The following is a 27,035-nucleotide window of genomic DNA, read 5'->3' as shown; positions in this document are numbered from 1 at the left end:
TCATTCATTATCATTGTCTTTCCGTAGTAGTCTGTGCTGAATGTTCCGGAGGACATACGTACGACACGAGGCCATCTACATCATTGACTCCGTCCTCTCTGTTTGTCTTTTTCCCTCAACGAAGAATAATTCTTCCTTGGAGAATTCCTAGATATATTGAAAAATAATGAGTTTACTCACAGTCTATGCGAGAATATATAAACCATGTGGATCCAGCTCAGGACTAGCCAGTCTGGGGTAGGGAGATTTCCCCGCAAAAACAACTCCGGTTTGCCAAGCCGAATGCTTTTCCGTTCTTACATGCACTCTCCATGTAACAGCTGCCTGCCCTCTCTTGCTTGCAACGCGAATCTATATCCGATTGTCAAATTTTCTGCTCCATCGAGTCAAAATGAATGGCAACTCTTCGTCAAAACGCCGAAATCGCAGGGAGCGGGTGCGAGTAACGCGTGCTTGTGATCTCTGCAAAAAGTAGGTCGTCGTTGCTTTTCCGGAGAAGCGAATGCCGCCATTTTCTGTGTCATCCTAGGAGCAAGCTAATTGAATCACCTATAATATCAGGAAGAAGCTGCGTTGTTCAGGCACATTACCTTGCGTTCTGTGTCAACGCTCCAATTCAACCTGTGAATATACTGCTGGCTACACGAGGGGACGGCTGCCGCCAGTCCCTGTCTCAGCGAGCCACCGATTCGTAGACAACGACAATGTGTTGGGACAGCAGACAACGCCAGCTGATGAGAACGGATCAACCTCACCAGTTGCGCCACCAATAACAAACACTGATGAAGGCAGCCATTTGATAGCACAACATGCCAATAATAGAACTGTTGGCCCATCATCCCGCAACTCGCCGGAGCCTCATCAAACTGATTCCGAAGGTCACTACGTGGGTTCGTCCTCCGGCGTCTCATTTCTCATTCGAGCACAGAGAAGACTGCATCAGCAACACATCTCATTTCCTCCAAATACGTCCATCTTCAGTTTTGGTGATGCGCCACTACCGAAATACGATCCCTTGTGCTTGGTAGTACCTTCCAAATCTCAGGCTAAGGCGTTATTGGATAGGTATTTCGCATTTGCTTTTCCTACACATCGGTTCTTGCACCAAAAGCAAGCCGAGTCCTGGCTGGAACAATTCTATGTCGACCTCAACCAGCCGCAATCAAATAATCATGGAGTGAAAGACATCAAAGCCCTGGTATTTATGATATTTGCGCAAGCAAAGCAGTCCCTGCCTGAGTCTGATCCTTGTGGCGTCAATTCAGCTGATAGGTAAATTACCACGCCCCGTTCTAAGAGGTTTTTGACTAACTCTCCAGCAGTGCGGTTTTCTTTGCAGCTGCTGAATACCATCTAGCTGCAGAGACAGGACCTGCACGTCTGACAAGTGTGCAAGCACGACTAGCTCAGTGCTTCTATCTGTTGTCCGAATCTCGAATCAATCACTGTTGGAGTCTTTTCGGAATCACAGCCCGACTTGCTATTGCAATTGGCCTGCATCGAGCACGTCGTCGAGAATTTGGTGGTAGTATGGACCTTATTGAACAGGAGTGTCGCAAACGGGTGTTTTGGAGTGCATACAGCTTGGACAACTATTTGAGCGCAGCTCTAGGTCGGCCACGAATTTTCCATGACGATGAATTTGATCAGGATCTCCCCTTGATAGTCAACGACAGTCAGATAACTACTCATGAAATTCTTCCCGCCTTGACAAATGCACAAAGTATCATGCTGGCTCCTGTCTATCATGCCAAGCTGTCCACTATCATCAGCAGTATTTTGCGTGATTTGTACGGCATCCAAAGAGCCGGTCGGGAGAAAGAGGTGTCAGCTGCTGCTCATCGGGAAGCTGAGCTGAGAGAATGGCGCCATGAATTATCTGGTTTCTTGGACTCACCTAATGTCGACTTATTGATGCTTACTTATCAGCGCCAATACACGGTGTTGAATCTAGCTTTCTATCATGCTCAGATCTTGTTGTATCGTCCATTTGTTCTCAAGAATCTGTCAATGCCGGCAGATAATATGTCCAATAGGGAAGATGATCAACTATACGGGGCAATTGATCGATATATTCGGCAGTGTCTAGAGGCTGCAACTGAAGTCGCTTCGATTGTTCGTAATCTGTGCGAGCAGGGTGGACTGTACCACAATTTCTGGGTAAGATCTCTTGATCTCATTCTGTTCACTGCACCATAGCTTTTGATTTTGGACAACTAATCTTCAGCAGTTTACTCATTACTACGCTTTTTCCGCTATTGCAGTGCTGTATGTTCACTTCATTCATATGTGTTCACAAGCCGTCAATATTGAGCAGTATTCTTATTACTTCCAAATCGGTGAACAAGCGCAGAAAGACCTGGGAACCTGCAGTGAGCGATCCCCCTCTGTTCGGCGGTACCTTGTCGTTCTAGAAGAACTCCGAGAAGAGGCAAAGAAAGCTACGAAGAGATGTCATCAAGCGCTGGGGATTACTTTTCCTATCTCGGAACCACAGCATGTCACCTTTGCCGACAACATCCTAAGAGATGATCAAAGAATGAACGATAATAGGCAGCTCAACATTCCAGATATCATTTCTAATCAGGATGCGGTGCAGCTGATGACATTGTCTCAGGTCCAATCGGATCAATCCGGTTTGATCACTGGTTCTAAAGATGAAGCTTACGCGGACTCCGACATTCCTAATCTGGCGGCTTGGGGTGACCTTGATTCGTTGGCCTTTACTGGACTCGGAGAGCTGGACTTCACCTTCCCTTCAGAGCTCTTACCGCCGGCCTAACAGAGGTAGGGCCATACATATGTTAGTATGGCACATTTATGAGATACCATTCAATTATCTACAGCGAAATGGAGAATTTGCACTTATTTTATTACCCGGAAATTGATGGACTGTCTGCTACATCAATCTCAATAATTCTGCGGTTTTGACTAAATCTCATATGTACTTGTTACCCCAAACAGCTTATGAACAAAGCCAAAGCGTTCACCAGTTCGAGAAAAGGCCCTCGAGAAAATAAACTAATCCGGTAGCACCAGGATCCGGAACCTCACTCCAGCTCTGCTCAGGAACGTAGACAGCTCGCCCAAACGCGGCAGGCATGCCCTTGGTCTTGTTCTTGCCATCTCGAGCCGCAGCCAATGCTGTGGAAACTGTTCTTGTAGCTTTTAGGGTGGCTATGAACGGCTCGAGAGCATCCATCAAGGTCCTATCACCAGCACGGGCTGGTGTTGCTCTTTGCAAGGCTTCAAGAGCTTCCGCTGAGGCTTGGACCCATTGCGTTGGCTCAACAACGATTTCTTTCTTAGCTACCAAGCCAATGTTTCGGAGTGAAGCGGCCAGTGCATTCAGAAAGATAGCATATAATGCTCCCGATGTGCCATCCATATTGTCTTCTACAATCTGCGCAATAGTGTCGAGGAAGCGAACAGCATCAGTGTTTGCGGCGAAGAACTCATCATCTTTTATGCTTTTGATGATTGCTCGAGCGGCTCGTCCGAGTGTTGAGCCACAATCTCCATCACCCACGACCGCATCATACCGATCGATTTCTTGTTCGACGTCAACGATTTTGTGGCAAGCGTAAAGAAGGGCTGTTGAGAGTGCGGTAATGTCGACTGAAGTTATATCACAATCTATTAGAACACCTTTTTCATTCTGTCCCAACATCAGATGAAAATGAATTCTCACCTCGCAATAGGGAGGTCGATGCGTACTCGGCGTGCACCCGATTAGACGACTCGACCTCCTGAGCGGCTTGGACTTTCGTCCCACTAGCCTGAGATCCAGTGCTAGTCCAACCAAGCGTGTAGGCAGGTACGTCTAGATACTGAATGATCTCGTCATTCGTATTCAACAGAGTGATACTGAATCCCTTGTTGTCTAGACTCGTCATGAAAGCCCCGGCATATGTTCTCACTGGCACGATGTTCCTTATCCCTGTTTAAAATTGTCGTCAATAACTTGACTCGCAGTACCAATCAGAAAAGAAACTTACCAAGTCGGTCTATAGCTGTTTTTGTGATAGCGGAGAACTCCAGACTCGATACTCCTCCAAGATTGTTGACTAATAGAACAGTGTTCTTTGGGTCAAAATCAACATAGTGACGGTCGGCATCGTTGACATCAAGAATTTGATCTAGCATTTGATCGATCAGATCCGCAATAGGAGGTTGAGGCTTAAGAATCCGACAACCCGACTCGTTGTGAATACCCATTCCCAGCTCAACTTGATCCTCGCTTTCGACAAAATCTGCTTTTGGCCTTCCCGGGAGATGGACGTGTCCTAAGGCAGCACCGACTGTTGCCAGCCGACCCACAATATCTTCACCAAATTTTTGCAGTTCTGGGAGCGTCACATTGCCCATTTGTGCTCTTGCACCAAGCACCTTCTCAACAAGGATTGTCCCTGCAAGACCTCTTCTACCTACTCGACCACTCCGCTTGCGACCAACAGAAACATCATCGCCAACTACAAGAAGAGCAGTATCAAAGCCCGCAACACGCGCTTTCTCAGCGGCGAGGTGGAAGTGAAGTACATCTCCTGTATAGTTCATGATCACCAAAAGTGTACCGGATGATCCCCCGACTTTGATAACGGTATTCACGATCTGCTGCACACTGGGCGAAGCAAACACATTCCCGGAAACCGCAGCGCCTAGGAGACCATTACCGACAAGTGCTGCAAACGAGGGCTCATGACCGGCTCCTCCACCGGAGATTATTGTCACTTGTTTATTGCCATCGTGCTCGGAGTTGATGATTGCTATTATTGAGATCTTAGTCAAGGCCCAAACTTGCTTATGGTCAAAGACACATTGCCTCTCATACTTCCTCACCTTTGTTTGCTCGGTCATAGATCAAGTTAGGGTTAGTCAACGCCAAACCGTCCAGAGCATCCTGAACGAGAGTTTCTCCATCATTGATGAAATGTTGAGTCGCCATTGGGTTGTTTAGTAAGAGCGAAAGAAGTTTTTCTACCCTTCAGAAAGTGAGAGTAGTCTGATACATCCAAAATTCTTACAATGACTTACAACGCTTGAGAAGCGTGATACTACGTTTACTTTTTATGACTATAGTCCGCATTAGTGATCGATAATTTGTCGGAGTAGATTGTTAGTCTCACGATTCCACTCCAGAGACCTCTCCCAGTTCATTGCATTAGAGGTCCGGAAAAGTGTGTGATTTATCCGAAAGGACAATATAAAGATTGGGGTTTGAAGACCCTTTGTAGCCGGCTCCTTATCCGATGAATGCCATGCTTTTCCGACTCCACATTCAGTTGGGGCAACCATTCGATGTGAATTGAAGTGATGATCGTGAAACTATACATAAGATATATTCTCAAGGCAATTTCGTACAACAAAATTTGAACTAGTAGACCTGTCCTTTTTGTTTCTATACATTATGCTTGTTGAGTCTCGAACAGACGTCTTCGTGGGCGACGGGCCCCGTCATCTACCTCCAAGCCCTCCAAACGAAAAACAAACGCCAACATTATATACTATCAATGATGTTCTGCTCAACTTAGTACGTCAATCGCCGGAAGAACCTCTTGTTGGGTATCCGAAAAGCTCTCATGGAGTGAGCGACTATGTCTACTATTCGGCCAGGGACATTGACCGATTTACGAACGGCGCGGTCAGCGTTTTGAATGATGCAGGACTTGCGGCAGTAAGTAGAACCACATGGAGCTTCATGTGTTATTGACTACTAACTATACTATCAGTGTACAGAATCGACCGAAAATCAAGTAGTGGCCATTCTTGGTCCATCCAACCTCGATTATGTCGTCTCCTTATTCACGCTGTCGCGGATGGGCTACGCTGTTCTGCTGCTGTCATCACGTCTCAGCATCGAGGCTTATACTAGCCTTTTGGCAAAAACCAATTGTACGAACATTCTTTGCTCTCCAAATTTAGAGAAGACCTTTCAAAAGATTCAACAAGAGGTCAAATCCCTCAACACATATACTATCCCACAGCAATCGATATACTCTCAATGGAAAAAATCATCAGACCTTCAGTGCAGTGATACACCGCCAGAAAAGGCTCAGAAATGGGCATTCATCATCCATTCATCTGGATCGACGGGTCTTCCGAAACCCATTTTCCAGACTCACAGGGCTTGCATATCGAACTACGTTGGTAGTAAAGCATACCGGGCTTTACTCACACTTCCTCTCTTTCATAATCATGGTCTTTCAACGATGTTCCGATCACTATTCAATACTAGACCCATATCAATATACAACGCAAATCTTCCTCTTACCGGCAAGAATGTGCTGGAGACTATGAAAGTGACGCAACCGGAAAGCTTCCATGGTGTACCGTATGTTTTGAAGCTGCTGAGTGAAGTCGAAGGTGGTGTGGAGGAATTGGCCAAATGTCAACAAGTACTTTTCGGTGGAAGTAGTTGTCCGGATGATCTGGGCGATTTGCTGGTTAGCCGCGGTGTGTGGCTTGTTAGTCACTATGGAGCGTACATGTTCCCTATTATTCCCCGAATTTGTGATATCCAAGGAACTAATGTCCCTTTACAGAACTGAACTTGGTCAGCTGATGACATCAGAGCGATCCCGTGATGACCTGGCTTGGAACTATGTCCGGCCATTGAAGTCTGTACAGGCTTATATCAAAATGCTTCCACTTGAAGACGGTTCCTACGAATGTGTTGCTCTGGACGGTCTACCTGCCAAGGTGACCTCTAACTCGGACGACCCTCCTAATTCCTTCCATACACGAGACACATTCCTCAAGCATCCCACATTGCCTAATGCATGGAAGTACCTGGGCCGCATTGATGATCGAGTCACTTTGGTCAATGGAGAGAAGGTGCTACCCATCCCTATTGAGCATCGCATTCGCCAAAGCAGATACGTAAAGGACAATCTTGTTTTTGGTGTTGGCAGGGCAATTCCTGGATTGATAGTTGTTCCAAGCGAGGAATGCCGGGGAATGGACAAGAAAGAAATTATAAACCTAGTGTGGCCGGATATTGCAGCGGCGAATGAGAGTGCAGAGGCTTTCAGTCAGATCTCGCGTGAAATGGTCGTGATTCTTGGTGTTGATACTCAATACCCAGCCACGGATAAAGGCACAATGATCCGCAACCGCTGTTACCAGGAATTCAAAGACGTGATTGAAGAGTCATACCGAAGACTAGAGGAAGGTGATTCTGGATTTGTTGAGAAGCGAGCCCTAGATCTTGCTGAACTCAGTCCTTTCCTCCTTCAAATCTTCAAGAATGATCTCGGCGTGTCACTTGATGAGACCACTGATTTCTTTGATGCTGGTATCGACAGTCTACAGGCAATCAAGACACGTGCAATCATCAAGAAGTCTTTGGACATAGGAACTACAGAATTGAGCCATAACGTGGTCTTCGACTGTGGTAACATCACAAAGCTCGCTGCCCACCTGCATTACTTGCGTACCGGAGAGATCCACGAGGAAGAGACTGAGATCGAGGCCATGGCTTCATTGATTGAAAAGTATTCGACTTTTATCAGTCGGCCAGCCCAGAAAGAAACGGTTGTAAGTTAATACATTGAAATTCAAAGCACGTCCAACTGCTGACCATACTTTTCTACAGCTTTTAACAGGCAGTACTGGCTCGTTGGGAGTATACATCCTTTCTCGATTGATGCAACAGGAAAATGTTCAGACAATCTATTGTCTTGTGCGTGCCTCTAGTTCCAGCACAGCATTAGACCGCGTCCTTTCAAGTCTAGCAGAGAGATCTTTGCCCTTGCGAAACGTAACAAAGATTGTTGCTCTCCCCTCTCAAATTAGTTCTGAGGACTTGGGGCTAGCCTCAAATACCATCAATGATCTAAAAGAAAACCTCACCAAAGTCATTCATGTTGCATGGGCCGTAAATTTCACTATTGGTGTGCGCAGTTTTGAACAGCAGCACATCAAAGGTGTTCAGAATCTCATCAACCTCTGCCTTTCAAGCAATCGTTCCACACCGGCCGAGTTCTACTTTTGTTCCTCTATTTCTGCGGCAGCCGGTACCCCGTTGCCCGCAAAGATTGCAGAAGCTCCTATTCCCCAGCTAGAACATGCCCAAAATATGGGCTACGCACGCTCCAAACTCGTTGCCGAGAGAATCATTCAGGCTGCCGCGGTAAAAACAGGAATGGTAGCCAAGGTCTTACGAGTAGGACAAATTGTGGGTGACACCGTCACTGGAAAGTGGAATCCTACCGAAGCCATTCCCTTAATGCTACAAACTGCCGTCACTATGAAGGCTCTTCCAGCACTAGATGAGAGCCCATCATGGCTTCCTGTTGATGTCGTTGCAAACGCAATTCTAGAATTGACCAAGATCAAGCCAGACGCAAACAGCAAAGCTGAGCAATTCTCCCACGACTCACAGGTCGTATATCACGTCCAAAACGCAAAAACCTTCCGCTGGACTGAAGATCTTCTCCCTGCGCTCCGTGATGCCGGTCTAGATTTCGAAGTGGTGAATAAACGGGAATGGGTGCAGCGCCTACGAAGTAATGAGCAAGATCCACGGAAGAATCCTGCAGTCAAGCTGATTGATTTCTTTACTGATAAGTATGATAATGATAACATGGGTCGTTCCGGGTTGAGCTTTGAGATGGGAAAGTCAGAAGAGGCTAGTGCTTCGTTGAGGGGGGGTGTGGATTTGATTCAAGACGGGCTTATTAAGAAATTTGTTAATTCCTGGCGCAATAATGACTGGTGATTGTGCTTGGTTAAATCTATGACTAGTGTATGTACAAATTCGAAGGTTGTTCGGGCTTTTACTTGATTGTATAAACACTTGCCAGATACATTCACGAATAGTTGTATTTGAAATGTATCAGTCACCTTGAGAGAAGGCTAGCCTTTACTCAGTATTAGTTTGCTTTCTCTAAGCATGAAGTTTCACTTCCCGTTTGAGTCGTTGTAGACTCTAAATACGACGCTACCCATAAGCTCCCTATGCAAGTTCTATCTAAATTCTTTAATGACACCTTCAATTACTATCACGTTAAGCGAGGCACGTCAAAGTTATTTTTTTACTGGAATGATGACTAATGCAACTCTCTGATTAATGGGACGAGGGTTTAATTCTATCTAAACGAATTCTATTGCTAAGAATGCTCTACCAGTCGTTCACCAACACATAACGGTACCGCGCCTTTCCGTCAGTCATGTCCTGGATAGCCTGGTTTGCATCTTTCATAGGCCGTTCCTCAACCCAGGGCTTCAACTGTTTGTCGGCAGCCAACTGCAACATCTCTCGAAGATCGTGGGGGGAACCGATGAGAGAGCCGCCCAACTTCACGCCTCTCATAATCAAGATATGGGCAGGGATAGTCAAGGCGCCGTCTTCGGGATTACCTAATTGAACGAATGTACCGCCAACCTTCAAGAGGGAAACGTATTGTGCAAGAGGCATCTACAGAGGCAATTAGTCTCTGGCTAAAACAAACCACGTGGAAAAGAAAACGAACCTTTGATGATGAGACGGTAGAGACAATAAGGTCCAGAGAGCGGTCGTGTTCCTGGGCCCAATTCTCATCATCGTCTGTTGCAACATAAACATCGGCACCGAGTTTCAGTGCATCTTCCCTCTTATTCGCTTTACGGGAAACAGCAACAACCTTATCAGCGCCCAGAGCTTTTGCGAAAAGAATAGCAAAATGACCCAAGCCACCGACACCAATAACACCAATAGATTTACCCGGACCACAACCATACTCCTTCAGCGGGGTATATGTAGTAGCACCACCACAAAGCATAGGAGCCGCAGCCGCAGACGAGAGACCATCAGGAATCTTGACAGCGAAGTGGGCAGGGCTGCGGTTGTAAAGAGCATAACCTCCGTACGATTTGCCCCCATTCAAAAAAGTGCCGTTATAAGTACCGGCAAAGTGTTTGCCGCAATATCTCTCGTTCCCGGAGGCGCATTCCTCGCAGTGGCCCTTGCGACCGAGACATGATTCTCCTTGAGCACCGACACCGACGCGATCACCGACTTTAATGCCGTTTTGCACTTTTGAGCCGACGCGTACGGCGATACCGACGATTTCATGGCCGACGCAGCATGGGTAGTCTGTAGGTCCCTACAATTTATCAGTCAACAAAGGGGCTGGAAGTGATGACGTGGAAAAGCACATACCCATCCACTGCGCAAGGTGTGCAAATCGGAACCGCAAATACCACAGTGAGTGACTTTGATATCGACATCGGTCTCTTCCCACTCCTTGGGCTCAAACTCTTTCCATTTCATGGTACCATTGGCAGCCGAGGCATCTTCGGCAAGCCAGCCCTCGAACTTGTAGTCTTGTGAGCTCATGATGACAGAGATTTATAGAATGAGAATATATAAACGCCAAGATCTCGTTATTGACTTTGGATGTTTTATTGCACAATCTATCAGTAAAGGGGCCTTCCGATGCTATTTTATATCCATCGTTGGCCACGTCGTTCCATTGCCACTCACATCACAATTTTTTTCTCTTTCTTTACCCACTTTCCTCTGTCCCATCATCATGTCGAAACTAGGCCTCCGGACCAAACTTGATTTCTCTGGGACTTTGATTTGCACTAATGTGGCTTTTTTCCTTCGTTGTTTGGTCCTCGGCATTTTGAATCGGGGACCCGCTACCGGCATGGCTTTTAGAGGACTAAAAAATGACCTGGAAATCGGGATTACGTAGGTCAATCATGCGAGAGTCAGCTTTTAGGTTGCGGTAACTAAACTCTATGTTGACATGGGTGATCTCCACTATCCCCTCGGGCTTACTGTGTGTGGCTAGCTCGCGTGGTTTGATATCAAAGCCCACCGTGAACCATGGATATACCTTTTGCAAGTGTTTAATGGCGTCAAAGCCCGCTACGTATGTCGAAGGTGCTAGATTTTAAACATTTTTGATTAGAAAGCAGGAAAAGGTTTCTAAATCCTGGGAAGGGAACCGTGAATCCCGCCCAGATTTCTAAACCCACCCGTATCTAAAAAAAATCTGTTGACCTCAACCGAGGATATTCCTCCAGACAACACAACGAGATATTTAGCCAGAAGCACAGGAATATAAAGATATTGAGCCTCAAAAAAATCCTTACACATCCGTTGCCAAATAGACTTTGTTGATTCTCTATGCATCTTGATTTCAACAAGACTCACCAGGTTTTCATACAATAGCGGCAAATAGTGGTTTGTTGTAAGAGCGTGGTGACGGGTTCTTACCCGGTAATTAATTGCCCAGTGATTGAGAAATGCGTTCTGTAAGCCCACTGTCATATTAAAAACTATCGACACCTCACTATAACCAAAAAAGATGACAGCCCGTTATCATAGCACGGATAGACAACAAGAATTCCGCAACCCCCCAATCTAGGGCACAATCTATATTGTGCCTACGAACGAGCCTACGTACGTACGAGATTATTGGTAGTGGACGTGGTGTTGGACGTGGTTTTAGGTATTATATACATTCAGGAGCGTTAACGCGTCTTATGGCTATAATCTATCTTTATAATTTCACATAAAATACAATATATAATTATAAATATATAGATAATCACAGTAATATTACCATTATATATCAAAGGCACTATTATACTCTTACCTATGGCTTCACCGTCATATTACAGAGATCCATCATATGTCAAATCTTGTAATGATCACATGGATGTGTATTAAATTTTTCTCCAGATAACAGCGCGCTATAATATGGTAGAGCTATCACCAGGCCTTACTGCACCCTTACAAATATCTATATATCTCCGCTATTGTACGTACGTACTAAAAAGCGATAGTAAGCCCCCAGCACATTAGTCTAGCTCACAACTGGAGCTCTCCAACTACTAATATCCTTTCCTAATACTCACTAGGGGCTAGAGAGGCCCATTATAGGCTCACTACAGCGGATTGACTACAGAGGATTCACCGCAGGGGATTCACCACAGGAGACCACCACGGGGGCTTACCATAGGGGGTCGCTTGGTTACCATGGTATGAGGTCAATGAGGTGTATGATGGCTGACTGGTTACCAATTCACGAACAACCTTGAAATGGAAAGATGAATGCATAATCTGGTTCTACAATTCTCTGTATGCTATCTTGGAAGTGTCACTTATGATATTCTTGACGAATTTTGATAAGATCTATGGATTGCCTGATTGGGCGCAACCAGCCTGAATAATTGATGAACCGAAATCACAGGGTTAAGGCTGACCTCTGAACCCTGTTGAAAGCTTGGTGTAGGTTTAATTTAGTGCTGTACAGCTAAGAATCTATTGTTAGTTCGTATCTAATTGTTAAATACTACAAGATCGTACTTACCCCCTGACAAGATCTGGTCACTAGTTAGCGCCGTTGCGAGTTAGCCTATACAACACAAAAGTGCTGGAAGAGTCGACTTGGATGCAAAGATGATACGCCCTAAAATGGTCCCCCCATATGTATAACGCCATAAAGCTAATATCAATGCAACCGGCTTACTAATCCGTGCATGCAACTAAGTTAGGTCAGGTTACTAGTCATGGGTATCTAAATTCGACGTTTCCCGCTCATTTTCAATGTTTTTTACAATCAGCAGCCTCTTTTCGTCCTAGAACCCTCTTTTACAAGACCAGTCTCTTCTACACATGGGTGCGAAGCTCGGGTCCCAACTGCTACAATAAGACATCCATCTACAGTTCCAAGTTCTGTGTCCGTATACATTGTCACCATGCCTGAAGGAATCATCATCCGCGGTTCTACCGTCACCGACCAGACTATCGCAAAACCAACCGCCACCTTCACCGGCGAGGTCTACATGGATCTGATCAACCGCGATACATCCGTCGCAATGGCGAACGTCACATTTACCCCCTGTGCTAGAACGCACTGGCACACCCATGAAGGTGGACAAGTCATTCGCGTCCTTTCGGGGTCAGGGTGGATCTGTGACAAGGGCAAAGAAGCTCGTAGAATCAAAGCTGGGGATACCGTTTGGGCACCGGCGGGAACAACGCATTGGCATGGTGCAGATGACGGGTCGCTTATGACGCATTTTGTTGTTGGGCTTGGACAGACAGTGTGGCATGATGCTGTGAGTGATGAGGAGTATAAGAGGAGGAGTGATGCGTGAGGTTGGTACATAATCATTTGAATGTTGCCACTGAGATGCTTCTAATAAGTTTATATACATAAGATTTGATTGAAATATCTTTTTTGAGGCTTGTGGCAGATCAGGTTGCTTTGATCTTTCCACACCCCATTCTATCGGAATCCTGTGTCCTCTTATGGCCGCGTAGCCTCACAGCTCTTGCTGCCCAACATGCATTTCTCGCAAACCACCCTGTCGATCCAAGTATGCAAGTATACTTGAACATTGAATTTCTTCAGGAATGCCAGTAATTTCTTGAGTATCCGTTCCAGTTGCAAACCATGAGTCGAAATTTGATCCAGAGTTCATCTGATACAATCCATCTCGAATATTCTCGACACCGCATACAAGGACGGTATTAGTGAATAGATAACAATGCTGACCATTGGACCGACGGCTTTTGGAAATGTATTCGTCACATAGCGATCTAGGGGTCTGAGATTCAAAAGCGTCAGCAGCTGCCAGAGTTATAGAGAGCGAGTAGAAATTTACCCTGGTATCTGCAAGAGCCAGCCTGCAATAGGCAAGCATAAAAAGGGAGATGAAGAGCAACATTGCTGCGCGGACAAAAAGTCGCGATATTCTGAAGAGGTTCAAATGGATTTACTGTCAAAACACAGTCCACAATGGATTATCCATCGTTAGGAAAATATAACAATATATCCGATTAGATGCTTTGTCTGAACTTGGGATAATTATGATTCACGACTTCAATATATGATTGCCTAAATTCCTGCAGGAGTCAGCGATATGCATTAGTGCCAGCCTGAGCCACGGTCGTCGTATACACTCGGATGTATCCGTGGTCATCATTTAGTTTCATTGCCGAGTCAACTGCGGATATAGTCTCGGTCTTTTATCGAATCCAAAGCCCTATCAACAGCGCCAAGTGAACCGGTATCCTTTTCGGATCAACTTATCCTCCAGATGGCTGGGTCCTTTTCGTTGGTCAGCCCTAACACGTACTCTGACATAGAAAATATTACCAATTCAGTTTTAGCTCATGTTTTGCAACATGATTTATGTGTGGCGGAGTGCAGATCTAAAAGCCGAAGGTCTTGGTCATATATAAATTAGCCAACGCAAGTCTACCTCACCCAATCATTGCAATGTGCTCACAATGCCATTCCCTTTCGAGAAAAAGGTAAATAACACAATGGATTGATGGGCAAGTAAACTGAAGTAGGCTGCTGTATTTTCGGGTACCCACAATATAGACGGACTAGCTGCAGGAGATCTTGGAGAAAGTGTCAAAGAACTTGTTTGAAAGCTCAATATGTTACTCAAACTCTTTGTACTCTCAAGTAGCCCTGATATATGAGGGATTATTCAATGATCTTGAGACACTGTTTTAAAATTTACTCAATAAAAAATCTCGGCCAATCGGGTTGAAAAACCTCAAGTGCTATGTACAAATGAGAACTGAGTGTCTCTGAAAAACAGTACACACACCTTAATCAAAGGAGAGAAAAGAAAAAAACAACAAGAAAAGGGAAATCCCGGAACTTATCTAATCTGTAAAACAAGAGGGAGAAAAACCTAAGTCGTCACAGGACAAAGTGCATGGATAGTTAGCAGCCGGAGCTTTACCATTAAGTTGCCATTGAACTGCCACCTGATTCCAGTAGGCGACAGTATAGTTACACATGGGCACTTGGAAGACACCAGGAGTCTCCACGCCTGCGGTCCAAGGCACAGTGGCCTTGGTGCCAGAGCCATCAGTATAGTACGACCCGTCAGAGTTATCCTGAATGTTGTAACCATTTGCATTACCATTCAAGACATAACCGTTGTACGAGCTCACGATAAGCTCGCTAAAAGTGAGATTTCCCCACTGGGCCGTTCCATTCAAACTTGTAAGCCCCGGAAGAGCTCTGAACATCGTGCTTGGGTCTGAACATCCGTAGCCGATATCCTGGTTATCGACTTTTGCTTGGCATGCATTGGCACCTACAAGCCAAAACGTCTTGCCTGACCCGGGAATGCTGTATCGAGAATTCTCTGCGTCGTCGTCAGATAGCTCAGAATTCTCAGTAAGGTCGCTTTTAAATGGGTTACTCGTGTCGTCCTGAACATCTGTCATGACGATAACAGGCACGTAGGAGTCGGTAATATTCCATGCATAGGTAAGAACATTCGCCATCAGTTGTTTCTTGATGGTACCAACCAGGTCTGGCATCGAAACACCGTCTCCGATGCTCAGCCATGTCCCGTTGCCCGTTGTGCTTTGCCATTTAGTCTGCGATGTTTTGGTGCCACTAATAAGAGATTCGTAAGAGGTATTCAGAGCCGTCATCTGTGCGTCGACGACTGTGGTAATGTACGTCTGAATATCGCCCAGAGTTGGAACCGATGAAGACCATGAAAGAGCATCAGTCACATCGTCCGAGATAACTCCCCATACCGTATCCCACTGTTCGCTTGCTTTCTCTTCGACGTCCTTACTGGCCGCTTCTGACACCAGTTGTTGGATAATTTTCGTGCCAACCTTTTCCCAGATGGCGGATCCAGCAGCACCGAGAATTTGGTCAAGAATAAAATCGGCGATCTCATCGCTTAACGATTCGCTTGCATCAGGGGCAAAGGTGTCTTTAAACTGTTTCTATTGGTTAAAAACTGTAGACGGAAGGCCGAAGCGCATGCAGAGACTTACTGCAGTTGAAATACCCTCCAAATCGCTGAGATTGTCCTCAAGAGCAGTATACCAGTTAGAGTAAAAGGCACGCATGCGCGCCATGGTGTTCAAGATCCACATACTCGCAAGAGGCAGTGTACTGTCTGCGGTTCCTGAGCAACTAAGGTCTACGTTGCACGAAGTGGTGTCAGTACCGTATCCTGAACAGTCATAGTCCGTAATGTAACCAAGATATTGTGCCATAGCAGATGTCCATGTAGTCGAATACTCGACTGTCACACCACTGAGGGGGTCAGAATTCCACCATTCGATCATATCAGCCACAGCATCGTCAGTATATGACATGGCCCATCGATCGGAATCATATACCTGATAGATAATGTTCTCCGCTATTGTGGTGTTGATGCATTCGATACATCGCCAGTAGCTCGCATTACTGTTGGTACACACTGGCTCGACAACCTCCCCTCTTAGTTTGCTGATTGGCTCCCATGCACCAGTATCAGAACCAGTACCATCAAAGTCAGTGTAGCTCTCCAAATCAATAGCCCATTCTGTGGTACCTCCAAAGGACCACTCTTGATATAGCCCTGCGCGTCCGACTTTTGTGTCATAGGTCATGTAGCCTACCCATTGCGTATCGTTATAGACCAAAATATTCGTGTCGCTCTCGTCATCATACAGTATGGTGGCAGAAGGATTTTCGGATATGATCTGATTGATCTCAGCGTTGGAGATGTACCCGATGGTATTAGTGCAAGGTGCAGCGTCACCACCAGCAGTCCAGGTACAATCCTCCGTGGTACAGCCAGCCGTGCTCATCGTAAATGAACGGCCATAGCTAGCAACACCCACCATCACTTGGCTGCTTGGAACACCGGCTTTTGTTATCATCGACAACGCATAAAAGGTTTCGGTGCGATTGACATGTGAGCGAAGACAATTTCCCGCTGGGCAGCCGGACATCGCACTGTCATTATCCAGGTCCCAAGTACCATGCAGGTCGTAGGTCATGTAGATAATCCAGTCAATAACATCCGCAATTTCCTGAATGGGAAATGCTTTGAGATACCAGTAAGATGCCGGTGCCGCAATTGAGACAGTTACAGTATCTGGTAGAGCAGCTTTCAGAGCTTTCAAGAATGCGAGGTAATTTGCACCATCGTCGTCGCTACCAGCAGGAATACCTTTGATATCAGGCTCGCCCGGGTACTCCCAATCAAAGTCAACGCCGTCTAAATCAAATTCATTAACAAAGTTCACGATATTTTTTACCAGAGTATCCCGATTCGCCTCCGTCACACCCTCTCTGAAGATCATGTAGGTGCTTGGGTCAGTTGAGAAATCCCAACCTCCAAAGGAAACCACTCGTTGGACGCCATCAAGCGCAAGAAATCCTTCAAACATGTCCACAGCGCCGCTGACATCGATTTCAAAATCACTAGTAATATTCCCGAAAGCAAAATAGATATGAGTGTAATTCCCTGTGTCAATGTTCTCCGGATACATATTCAAGCACGGACGCCCTTCGTTGAACGCTTCGAAATATCCGATGCTGAACCACACCTCTTCCTGTGAGCCGTCACCCCACTCGAATCCGCAGTTTGATATGCACCCATTAGTACCAGTCTCTGCTGTTCCTGGATTGCCGGAGGTGGAGTTTGTTACAGTACAGAAGTCAGGCGTAATACCACATTCACCCCAAATGTCACAGCAAGCATTCAGGGGGCAGGGATTCAATGAGGCCCATGAGTCGACGTCGCTAGTGGCTGTTGTATTCGGTACTTGAGGTCCACAGACAGCGGCAGCAACAGGGGCAGGGAAAGGAGGAATGCCTTCACTGAGACAGATATTCATGTCGGCCATTAGTTCGTTTGCGCCGCAGCCCAACCAGCCCCATGTCTGATTGTTGTATTCCAGGATATCATCGACAGTGATAGTGTACGTGGCGGCAAGATCATCGCAGCTGTCATTTTCCTGGACGAGGTAGGTATAACATGTACCATTGGCATATGGCTGAGGCGCATAGTCAGGAAGTGACCCCGACGAGCAGCACACATATTCTCCCACGGCGAGAGTTGAACATAGTGTAGAGGAGGGATTGTATTCATAGAACTCGGCAGAAGTGATCCCGCACTTTGTCACCAGACTTGCGCAGGAATCGCCCGAGATGACCTGAACGTAGTTGCAGGTCATTGCCGCTAAACAAGTCGGCTTGCTGAAGGGAAAAGAAAACTCGAGAAAACTTGTCAAGAGGATGTGATCTCTGCTCTTGAGATTCAAATTGCGAGGATGCAGAGCTCTTTATATACTTTATCCTAGAACCTCGCGCGATTCCCAATCCTTACCCCATAGCCTGTAGTAGGATTTGACATAATACACTTTGCCCTCTCCTTGCGCATTTCCTAAATCACCGAGCCACCAAGCCACCAACACAGGCCGGGTGGGCTCAATATAGTTGCATATTTCAGAGCAACATAGTATGTGAGTTAATTAAGATATATCATTGGCCATTACACACGCAAAAGTTGGTTGGGACCAGCTCTGGTTGGTCATTATCTAGCAAGATCGCTAGGCAAAGACTAAATCTTGTATTTAATTTTAAAGCGTGCTGAAGTCCTCGATACGAATGATCCAGGTTGTTTAATGGTGTTACTGGCAGGAGATTGGCCGTAAGTAGCATATATGGTACGTTATTCGCGGCCACTGCTTCTTTGAATTGATATCAGTTATGACAATCATTCTCGCTGTTCACTCTCGTCTGTGTGGCATAATGTAGTCACCAACGGTATCACCGCGGACTTCATCTAGGGTAGATTAGGTAGTATCCTGACTATTGGTGATAGCCCTATTTCATTCGGGGAGAAAGGCAAGTCAGGTACCTTACACTACTCACTTTCTGCCAAGTACCTGGATGGTAAAAGTTCATTGGTGAAAAATACCAACGTGTAGGTGTAATTTTATAAGCTTACTTACGTGTATCTACATCCAGACAACATATCCACCACTGAACTCTCTTCTAGTTGATCAATTGATGTTGGTTTGTTAGTTTCCAATATCAGAACTGCGATTGAGTGTACAGAGTCTCGGACAACCCGAGATGAAGGACATTGATATCAAGTCAATGATTGGTCAATAATGCACGTGTTGTAACTAAGTATAGAGCTTGATAAACGCTCAAGCACAATAATCTCCTGATCAGAAGGCAATTGCCCATAGAACTTGTAGACTAGGGCTCAAAAGTCTCGTGACAAAGCGCTGCCAAGAGAAGGGTTACGTACCTCACTACCAACAAGTCCGACACTTGCAAGATGTTAGTGGTGCGAATAAGTTGTTGGTTTTACTAAACTAGAAGAAATGTAACATCGTTCCTGAGAAGAATATTTTAGCTCGGTTTGGGGCTTGTGTTCAGAAACTAAAAACAGCCCGATTTTAGATTCTTCACCATGCAGGCTGAGATGGGTGCCGAAAAGCCCATGATATTGCGGCGTTGTCTGCCACTGGTTGGATCTAAAATGAGCTTTAAATTTCTACTGGTTTAGGAGCAGTTACATTGTTTTAGCTCAGCGGGGACTTTTCAGCAGCGGAGATACCAACAGTGAAAAGCTTAAATCCTAAAACTATGAACTCCGCGAAAATGGCTCACATGCCACACTCATTGATGGGAAATCAGCAGTATTAGTAAAAAGTTTAGATAAAAAACAAGGTATCACCCAAGCGGGAAAGTTGTTGGGATCAGGATGATTTGTGGAGTTCTTACTCAGTTAGTAAACGTATTAGATCGGGCCTAGAAGTTCGTGGCTATGGAATCCGCTGCAAGAGCACAAGTCTTTTGTATGAATATGTATAGTACTTTCTCCAATCGAGATTAAAGAGAATGATCAACAAGCGGAATAAAGGTTGTAGTTAGGGAAGTATTGTAGTCGGTATGCTTAGTATATCAAGTTCGGGACACCCAGTCCTGAACGAGTAGAAAACGTGAGGAACACATTCAGCTCAGCAACTCTAGCCAGAGAATGGATATGTCTTCTAAAAATCTGATTTTAAATTGCTTTATTGAATGGCTATCTGGATATCAGGCTTGGGTACCGACACGCTCTACGGCAAAAACGAAAGATTTGGGAGCGATATCGAACTCCAGATGCCCATGTCTTCAATATACATGCCTCTTTTGTGCAAATACGGATAATATAACCTAATTTTCTGTGGGTTAAAGCTTCACTGGAGGCTTGAGAGAAAGTTTGCAAGTGCTATACGTACCTGCATGAATTGATTCGGTATTCGATTTTTGGATATACCTAGATATAAACTGAGAGTGTTCCTTTGAGACATTGGGAATTATATATTTGACTTATTGAAGGTGTTTCATACCAGTGACCAGACTCTCTCAAACAACTCTCAAAACCTCATGACCTCTGCGTGACATGATAGGGTTACTTTATTCAGGTGGCTAGTCGTATCAATAGAAAAGCACCAGCCGTAGAGAACTTCAGGCAAAAGCCGAAGTGGAGACTCACTTGAAAGTGCAACCAAGAGCACAATCCCAAGGTCTCATGCATTTGTCCTTGGACGAGGAAAAAACCAGGTAATTCAAGTGCATTGCTATCTAGGTCGGTGTTCGAGAATGTCAACAACGAATCACAATTTGCATAACCTCAACTTTCATGTTTTTGCCATGGCTTTGTCAATGATGGAAATGTGGATTATTTCGACTAATTTTCGGAAGTCTAATAAAAAATAGTAATCAACAAGGACAAGGTCACATCGTTTCCCCAAAATCAGCCTTAGCTCTGATCGATAGCAAGCTATCGAGTTTCGCAACATCTTATATGTCATTTGAACATCTCAATTACCATAAGTATATAAGACCTGTGAGTGGGGCTCTGAGCTAAAAAAAAAAAAAAACAAGWAAATTYTTTTTACCACTCTCTCCACTCTCCGCCAGGCCCTTGGAAACTCGGACTGCGCCATGCCTTTGCATTCACCGACGCTGCTCGAACCTTTTCTTCATCAATATCAATACCCAGACCAGGACCGTCCATCAAATTGATTAAACCGTCAACAATTTTCCAGACCTCCGGATTCTCGATATATGTCTCAATATCCGCAGACCCGGCATTATAGTGAATTCCCAGACTCATCTCTTGAATAGCAAAGTTCGAAGTCACGGCATCGACTTGTAGATTAGCAGCCAGGGCAATGGGACCCAATGGACAGTGAGGAGCAATAGCAACATCATATGCCTCAGCCATAGTAGCTATCCTGCGCAGCTCCGATATGCCACCGACGTGGCATATATCGGGCTGCAAGATACTGACAGAAGCATTTTCAAGGAATGGTTTGATATCCCAGCGGCTATAGAGTCTCTCTCCAAGAGCGATCGGAATGGCGACTTGTTGAGAAAGTAGGGTAATTCCCTCCGGGTGTTCAGAGAGTAGAGGCTCTTCGATAAACAGGGGTTCATGGGGAAGTAATTTTTGAGCAAGTTGTAGTGCCATGGCCTTGTGTACTCTGCCGTGGAAATCGATTCCGGCATCAATGCCCAGAGCTTTGACGGTCTTTAGTCGCTCAACGGTGCTGTTTAGCACGGAAGGAGAGTCGAGCCAGCCTAGATCCTCAGTGGCATTCATTTTGATGGCTCTAAATCCTTGATCAATTCTTGCTTGTCTGTAAAGTCCAGTTAGTGGAGTTCATTCGAGGAGCAATTGGAGTCTTTACGCTTGTACAGCCACATCATTGGGCCGATCGCCTCCAATCCAAGCATAAACACGTAGCTTATCTCGAACTTTCCCTCCTAAAAGTTCGTATATGGGAAGTCCCAATCTTCTGGCTGTGCGGTAATATTGTCAATACACGAGTGACTAAATCAAGCGCTTAGGAAGTTCGCACATTTCAAATCCCAGAGCGCAATGTCAATTCCAGACAACGCACTCATCAAAACCGGCCCACCCCGGTAAAAGCCCATCCTATAACCATTCTGCCATATATGTTCAATATCGCTATAAATGAGTTAATACCACTAAAATTAGTTATAAATAATTGGATGTACTCACTTGGCATCCATCCCACCAAATCGGGCTGCAAAAGCCTCCAAACAACCCTCAACTGCTTCGGTATGGCCTTCCAGTGATGCCTCACCCCAGCCATAGTTCCCACTGGCATCTGTGATTTTCACAAATAGCCATCTTGGGGGGACACGAAAGTATTCAATTTTAGTGATAGGTGCCATGATATATGGGCTCTACCAAAAGATCCCAACAATAGGCAAGGAAATAAGAAACTAGGCTGGAGGCTTAGTCAAGGACCAGTTAACCGGACAAATAATCGAGCTTGGATCGTGTCGAAGCAAGCTGAGCCACGTTTACTGTCAGTAACTAACTTCCCAAAGCGACATCTGGGTGTGAAGCTATCTTCGCCATCACGAATAATATAGAACGCCTGGGTTTATTCATAGTGCAGCCTCGGGAGCTGGAAAACAAGGGTTTCCGATCATGATATCCAGTGGATCGGATAAAGTAGCATGTTCGGAAAAGGGATCCGGCCCATACGCTTTTCCGTTTATATCTGTATATGAACCGGAAAAACACATAGAATTACATACGGCGTTTGTTGCGCGATGCGTTGCCCCTCACTTGCGATAAAGCTTTGATTATTCAAAAACATCGATCTCAATTGTATTAGTTGCCCACAGTCTTATTAACCCATTCACAAATTACACCAAACAATCGACTACGATGGCTTCAGGACGCACTCTCAAGCTCAACTCGGGCTATACCATGCCCGTAGTTGGTTTGGGCACCTGGGTATGTTATGGTAAATGTTTACAACAAGGTTGTGTAGGGACCTGACTAGTCACAGCAATCCAAGAAAAACGAAGTTCAACACGCCGTTACTGCAGCTTTACAGTGTGGATATCGTCATATCGATGCTGCTGCCGTGTATGGCAATGAAGCCGAGGTTGGAGAGGGAATCAAGGCATCTGGGATTCCTCGTGAAGAAATCTTTGTGAGTGAAGGCGGTCTCATCTCATGCGAACGGATGAGTGGCTTTGAGGTTAGCTAATTCTGTAACAACATAGCTCACAAGCAAATTATGGAACACTCATCACGAACCCGAGCACGTCGAGGAGGCCGTTGACCAATCTCTTCGTGACCTAAAAACCGATTACCTTGATCTTTACCTAGTGCGTATCTTCTCCCAGGCTCGAATCATAACTAATCTCTATCCTGACATTACTTTACCAAATTCTCAGGTCCATTGGCCTGTCGCATTCCGTCATTCCACCACTACAATTCAACCAATCGATGAAAAGACTAGCCTTATTGACGTGGTTGATGTTCCAGCTAACGAGACTTGGAAAGCCATGGAGGCACTTGTCGCCAAAGGAAAGATTCGCTCAATCGGTGTTAGCAATTTCACAAAAGAAAGAATCGAGGATCTGTTGAAGACGTAAGTTTTCCTCCCATTTTTGGGGCTGCTTATCTTATTCTGCTAAAACATCATGACGTGCAGTGCGAATATTCCTCCTGCTGTGAACCAGATTGAAGCTCATCCATATCTTCAGCAAAGAGATTTGCTGAAGTGGAGTCAAGAAAAAGTACGCTATTCAAGATCCTCCAAGGCCAGTCATTTGATGGCAAGACTCACAATCCATAGGGTATTGTAGTGACCGGGTATTCGCCACTCGGAAATAATATTTACAATATTCCTCGGTATGTACATTTCCCCAGAGAAATGTGTTGATTCTTTCCACAAGTACTTATTGAGGGACAGCGCGGTCGATGATGCTCTGGTTATCGAAACCGCAAAAAAATTGAATAAAACCCCTGCACAGATCTTGATCAGCTGGGCAATTCAGCGAGGAACCGTCGTGCTTCCCAAATCAGTCACTCCGGAACGTATCAAAAGCAACTTCCAAGGTACTTTCTGTGCAAACCAATTTAGTTTAATACGCGAGCTTGCTAACGCTTCTCACCAGATTTCATCCTTCCGGACGATGCATTCGAGGCTATCCAGTCCTTGGAAAAGCATCAACGCATGAATTTCCCTGCACGATTGGGTGTTGACATCTTTGGAGAAGTTGGAGAGGAGAGTGCGAAGAAGAGCGCATTGGATTGGGCAGAACAGCAAAGGAAGTTTAAGCAGGGAGCTTAGCTTCATAAATACACAGTTTGCACCGTAATTCTGTAGTTCTAGAATAGATTATGACCTTGAAAAATGCCATCGAACATACTATCAATCCATTTTACGAAGGAAGACTGAACTATTAAAAAAATCTAAGCTAACAGGTGAGCATATGCTATCTTTTCCCTGATCAGTACAGGTTCATTGAGATCGATAGCGATTTCTCTATACAATGGTCGATTTAAGTGTAAAACATATTACTTACCCTCTTGATATCCGGGCGCCGAGGAGTCCAACGCCAAGTAAGCCAACGCAAGGCTGCAACCAAGTGACCAAATAGAGACGAGATTGAAAAAACCTGGAAAGATGACAAAAAGTGGTGACCTATTGAATACCCAGTCTACTCCGCAAATTCTCTCCAGACTTCCCCCAAAGCCAAGAACTCCACATTTACAGGGTGATAGGGTCGGCTTCCAATCATGCCTTATTCCGAGTTGACTTTTGACTTTTCCGGTGCCCATTTAAATGAGTGTATCCGCAGTCGATGAGCCGGAATATGGAGACACTGGGGATGATCGGGATATTCCATGCTTGTTTAAATGACAGATGAATCCTGGAATTATCGATTTCGTCCCACAGCTATCATCTCTCCTCAACGACTAAGCCATCAACCATTTCTACTGACGGGAAGTATCTTTTTGCAAAGAGGGAAGTTTTCTTTATACAACATGGCCGATCAAACAGGCAAGATGGCATCCGATCACGTTGAGGACGCGGTCAGCCCTGACCTGCAGGAAGACAAGATAACAATGCCTAACAACATCCCATCCTTCTTGATTGGCTTGTCTGTGGAGGAAATAAAAGCTATCGAAAAGAAGCTCGTAAGGAAAGTTGATATCAGATTGTTGATCATGATGGTTGTGATGTACATTCTCAATTATCTTGATCGAAACAACATTGCTGCTGCGAAATTGGCGGGTCTAGAGAAGAGTTTGAATCTTAAGGGAGATCAATATCAGGTAAATGATTCACTTCATAATGTTGGCCGATTTAAGATAGAAAAAAGAGACTGATAATACCAGCTTTGTGTCAGCATTCTTTTCGTTGGTTACCTTCTCATGCAGGGTATGAATGCCGCCTTTCTATTTGACGATTCACTGCTCATGAAAGACATTATAGTGCCTTCTAATATGATTCTGAACAAATTCGGAAAACCGTCCATTTATCTCCCAGCATGCATGGTTGTCTGGGGAGTCATTTCGACTGCAACAGCCGCAACCACGAGTTTCAGAGGTCTGTTGGTTTGTCGATTCTTCCTCGGATTTGTCGAGGCAGCATACTTTGTATGTATAGTCGCCAGTCGCAAACTCAACCCCTCTCTCCGTACTAATATTTCCACCAGCCCGGTTGTCTCTACCTTTTGTCGTCATGGTACACAAGAAAAGAACTCGTTAAAAGGACCGCTCTGTTGTACTCCGGATCCCTACTCTCGGGTGCATTTTCCGGTTTGATCTCCGCCGGCATTACTAGTGGTCTCAACGGCGCACGTGGCCTCGCTGCTTGGAAGTGGTTGTTCATCATTGAAGGATCACTTACTGTCAGTACCGCTTGCTCCAACAACAATGAAGGAACAGGAAAACTAATGGAACTCAAATAGATTTTCGTGGCTATATTCTCCTTCTTCATCGTACCCGACTTACCACGAACGACTCCATGGTTGACCGAAGACGAGAAGATCCTGGCCGCTTGGAGACTGGAGGTGGATATTGGTGAGGATGATTGGGTAGACAGCAAGCATCAGTCTATGTTCTATGGTGCCAAGCTTGCATTCAAGTATGTCTCCCATTTTTTTGAGTCTATATATATAGAGGTTGGGTTTAACATTACCGGATCAATAGGGACATCAAAGTATGGCTGCTACTCGGAATGATCTATGGATGTACTGCCTCCGGCGCTGTCACCACCTTCTTTCCAAGGCGAGTCATTGATTATCCATAGTAGTTAAACTGCTACCCTGCTATACCGATAATGCTGACACTTACCAGTGTCATGGCCGGTCTTGGCAGAAACAACATTGACACCCTCCTCCTCACCACCCCTCCTTATCTCATCGGCACAATTTTCGTCTTGATTAATGCATGGCATGCCGATAAAACTGGCGAACGATACCTGCATATCATTTGCCCTCCAATGCTCGGCATTGTTTCGTTTATTTTGTCTGTTTCGACGACTTCTTTTGCGGCTCGATATGTGTTAGTTATTCTTTTTTCAAGGCATGGAGCATGGCTAAGCTGACATCTCTCATTATAGTGCTATGTGTATTATGCTTGCGGGGTGCTATGGAGGTTATGTCGTTTGTCTCGGTTATATTTCGAATAGTAAGTCTAGATTTGCGTCATATATGCCTGATCCTTCAACTTATTGGCGTCATAGTTCTTCCTCGACCGGCTACCAAGCGTGCCGCAGCTCTAGCATTAATCAACTCCCTGAGCAACGTATGCCAGATCTACACACCTTACCTATATCCTAGTACGTTTTCCCTGTCATCTGCCTTCTTCCTATACTCACAATCAGCAGATTCTGCATCTCCACGATACCTAGTCGCATTTGTCGTGAACATCGGTATGTTATCTATGACAATATTCTTCGCAACCATCATGCGTATGCTTCTTGCTCGATTGAATAAGAAACTGGATGACGAGGAGGGTACGAATCTGGGCCGGGATGCGCACCAGCGAGAGGAACATGGTCTGCCGGGTCATGCTGCTGCTCAAGGGTTCCGGTTCTTGCTATAAGCTAATTATGTAAAGGCCTGATGTTTTTCTTATAATACTATGGGATATGAACGTTCAATCGATTTCATCGAATAATAATTAGCGCTGGGAATTTTCATGCTTATTGTTGTTAAAGACGCAATATACACTTCATTATGTCCACTTTTTGTGTATTTCCAATCTTAACCTGAATTGATCAATATCTGTCATTATCATCACCCAAGCTTTTAGAGTTTTAAAGATTTTCTTCTGAATTCCGAGTGTCCTCTCAACTTAGGGCTCGTGAATCCAGTGATACCACGTGATTTTGGTCACGTGTAATATCCGCTTAATCTTCTTCCGAGTTTTCTTCTCATGTTTCTCACCTCCGACACTCACCATGTACA

General features: G+C 45.2%; 9 protein-coding genes across 9 annotated transcripts; 5 read left to right on the top strand and 4 right to left on the bottom strand.

The window, feature by feature from the left end:
- Window positions 1–391: 391 nt before the first annotated feature.
- Window positions 392–2,782, top strand: BHQ10_003176 (uncharacterized protein; the record flags this gene model as incomplete). The annotated part of the gene is made up of 4 exons (XM_040875403.1): window positions 392–471; window positions 562–1,272; window positions 1,323–2,160; window positions 2,231–2,782. 4 exons carry the CDS (start codon window positions 392–394, stop codon window positions 2,780–2,782), a joined length of 2,181 nt encoding a protein of 726 aa, XP_040731680.1.
- A 204-nt stretch (window positions 2,783–2,986) lies between these two features.
- Window positions 2,987–4,945, bottom strand: BHQ10_003175 (uncharacterized protein; the record flags this gene model as incomplete). Its single annotated transcript, XM_040875402.1, has 4 exons — window positions 2,987–3,618; window positions 3,692–3,940; window positions 3,999–4,766; window positions 4,840–4,945. 4 exons carry the CDS (start codon window positions 4,943–4,945, stop codon window positions 2,987–2,989), a joined length of 1,755 nt encoding a protein of 584 aa, XP_040731679.1.
- A 462-nt stretch (window positions 4,946–5,407) lies between these two features.
- On the top strand, window positions 5,408–8,719 carry BHQ10_003174 (uncharacterized protein; the record flags this gene model as incomplete). The annotated part of the gene is made up of 4 exons (XM_040875401.1): window positions 5,408–5,674; window positions 5,730–6,487; window positions 6,543–7,536; window positions 7,595–8,719. The coding sequence occupies 4 exons, from the start codon at window positions 5,408–5,410 to the stop codon at window positions 8,717–8,719; spliced, it is 3,144 nt and encodes a 1,047-aa protein (XP_040731678.1).
- Window positions 8,720–9,121: 402 nt separating this feature from the next.
- BHQ10_003173 (uncharacterized protein) lies at window positions 9,122–10,318 on the bottom strand (the record flags this gene model as incomplete). The annotated part of the gene is made up of 3 exons (XM_040875400.1): window positions 9,122–9,418; window positions 9,474–10,085; window positions 10,142–10,318. The coding sequence occupies 3 exons, from the start codon at window positions 10,316–10,318 to the stop codon at window positions 9,122–9,124; spliced, it is 1,086 nt and encodes a 361-aa protein (XP_040731677.1).
- Window positions 10,319–12,696: 2,378 nt separating this feature from the next.
- Window positions 12,697–13,098, top strand: BHQ10_003172 (uncharacterized protein; the record flags this gene model as incomplete). The annotated part of the gene is made up of 1 exon (XM_040875399.1): window positions 12,697–13,098. The coding sequence occupies one exon, from the start codon at window positions 12,697–12,699 to the stop codon at window positions 13,096–13,098; it is 402 nt and encodes a 133-aa protein (XP_040731676.1).
- A 1,528-nt stretch (window positions 13,099–14,626) lies between these two features.
- On the bottom strand, window positions 14,627–17,947 carry BHQ10_003171 (uncharacterized protein; the record flags this gene model as incomplete). Its single annotated transcript, XM_040875398.1, has 2 exons — window positions 14,627–15,712; window positions 15,770–17,947. 2 exons carry the CDS (start codon window positions 17,945–17,947, stop codon window positions 14,627–14,629), a joined length of 3,264 nt encoding a protein of 1,087 aa, XP_040731675.1.
- A 2,723-nt stretch (window positions 17,948–20,670) lies between these two features.
- On the bottom strand, window positions 20,671–21,381 carry BHQ10_003170 (uncharacterized protein; the record flags this gene model as incomplete). Its single annotated transcript, XM_040875397.1, has 1 exon — window positions 20,671–21,381. One exon carries the CDS (start codon window positions 21,379–21,381, stop codon window positions 20,671–20,673), a length of 711 nt encoding a protein of 236 aa, XP_040731674.1.
- A 1,104-nt stretch (window positions 21,382–22,485) lies between these two features.
- BHQ10_003169 (uncharacterized protein) lies at window positions 22,486–23,905 on the top strand (the record flags this gene model as incomplete). Its single annotated transcript, XM_040875395.1, has 8 exons — window positions 22,486–22,554; window positions 22,610–22,756; window positions 22,830–22,934; window positions 23,004–23,200; window positions 23,264–23,348; window positions 23,408–23,463; window positions 23,525–23,670; window positions 23,730–23,905. The coding sequence occupies 8 exons, from the start codon at window positions 22,486–22,488 to the stop codon at window positions 23,903–23,905; spliced, it is 981 nt and encodes a 326-aa protein (XP_040731673.1).
- A 698-nt stretch (window positions 23,906–24,603) lies between these two features.
- On the top strand, window positions 24,604–26,670 carry BHQ10_003168 (uncharacterized protein; the record flags this gene model as incomplete). The annotated part of the gene is made up of 8 exons (XM_040875394.1): window positions 24,604–24,894; window positions 24,958–25,218; window positions 25,278–25,472; window positions 25,533–25,708; window positions 25,921–26,127; window positions 26,186–26,253; window positions 26,309–26,404; window positions 26,477–26,670. The coding sequence occupies 8 exons, from the start codon at window positions 24,604–24,606 to the stop codon at window positions 26,668–26,670; spliced, it is 1,488 nt and encodes a 495-aa protein (XP_040731672.1).
- Window positions 26,671–27,035: the final 365 nt, after the last annotated feature.

This window comes from Talaromyces amestolkiae, assembly GCF_001896365.1.
Source record: "Talaromyces amestolkiae strain CIB chromosome Unknown scaffold5.1, whole genome shotgun sequence".
NCBI classification, from domain to species: Eukaryota; Fungi; Ascomycota; class Eurotiomycetes; order Eurotiales; family Trichocomaceae; genus Talaromyces; species Talaromyces amestolkiae.
This window is presented reverse-complemented; position numbering and strand designations above follow the sequence as displayed.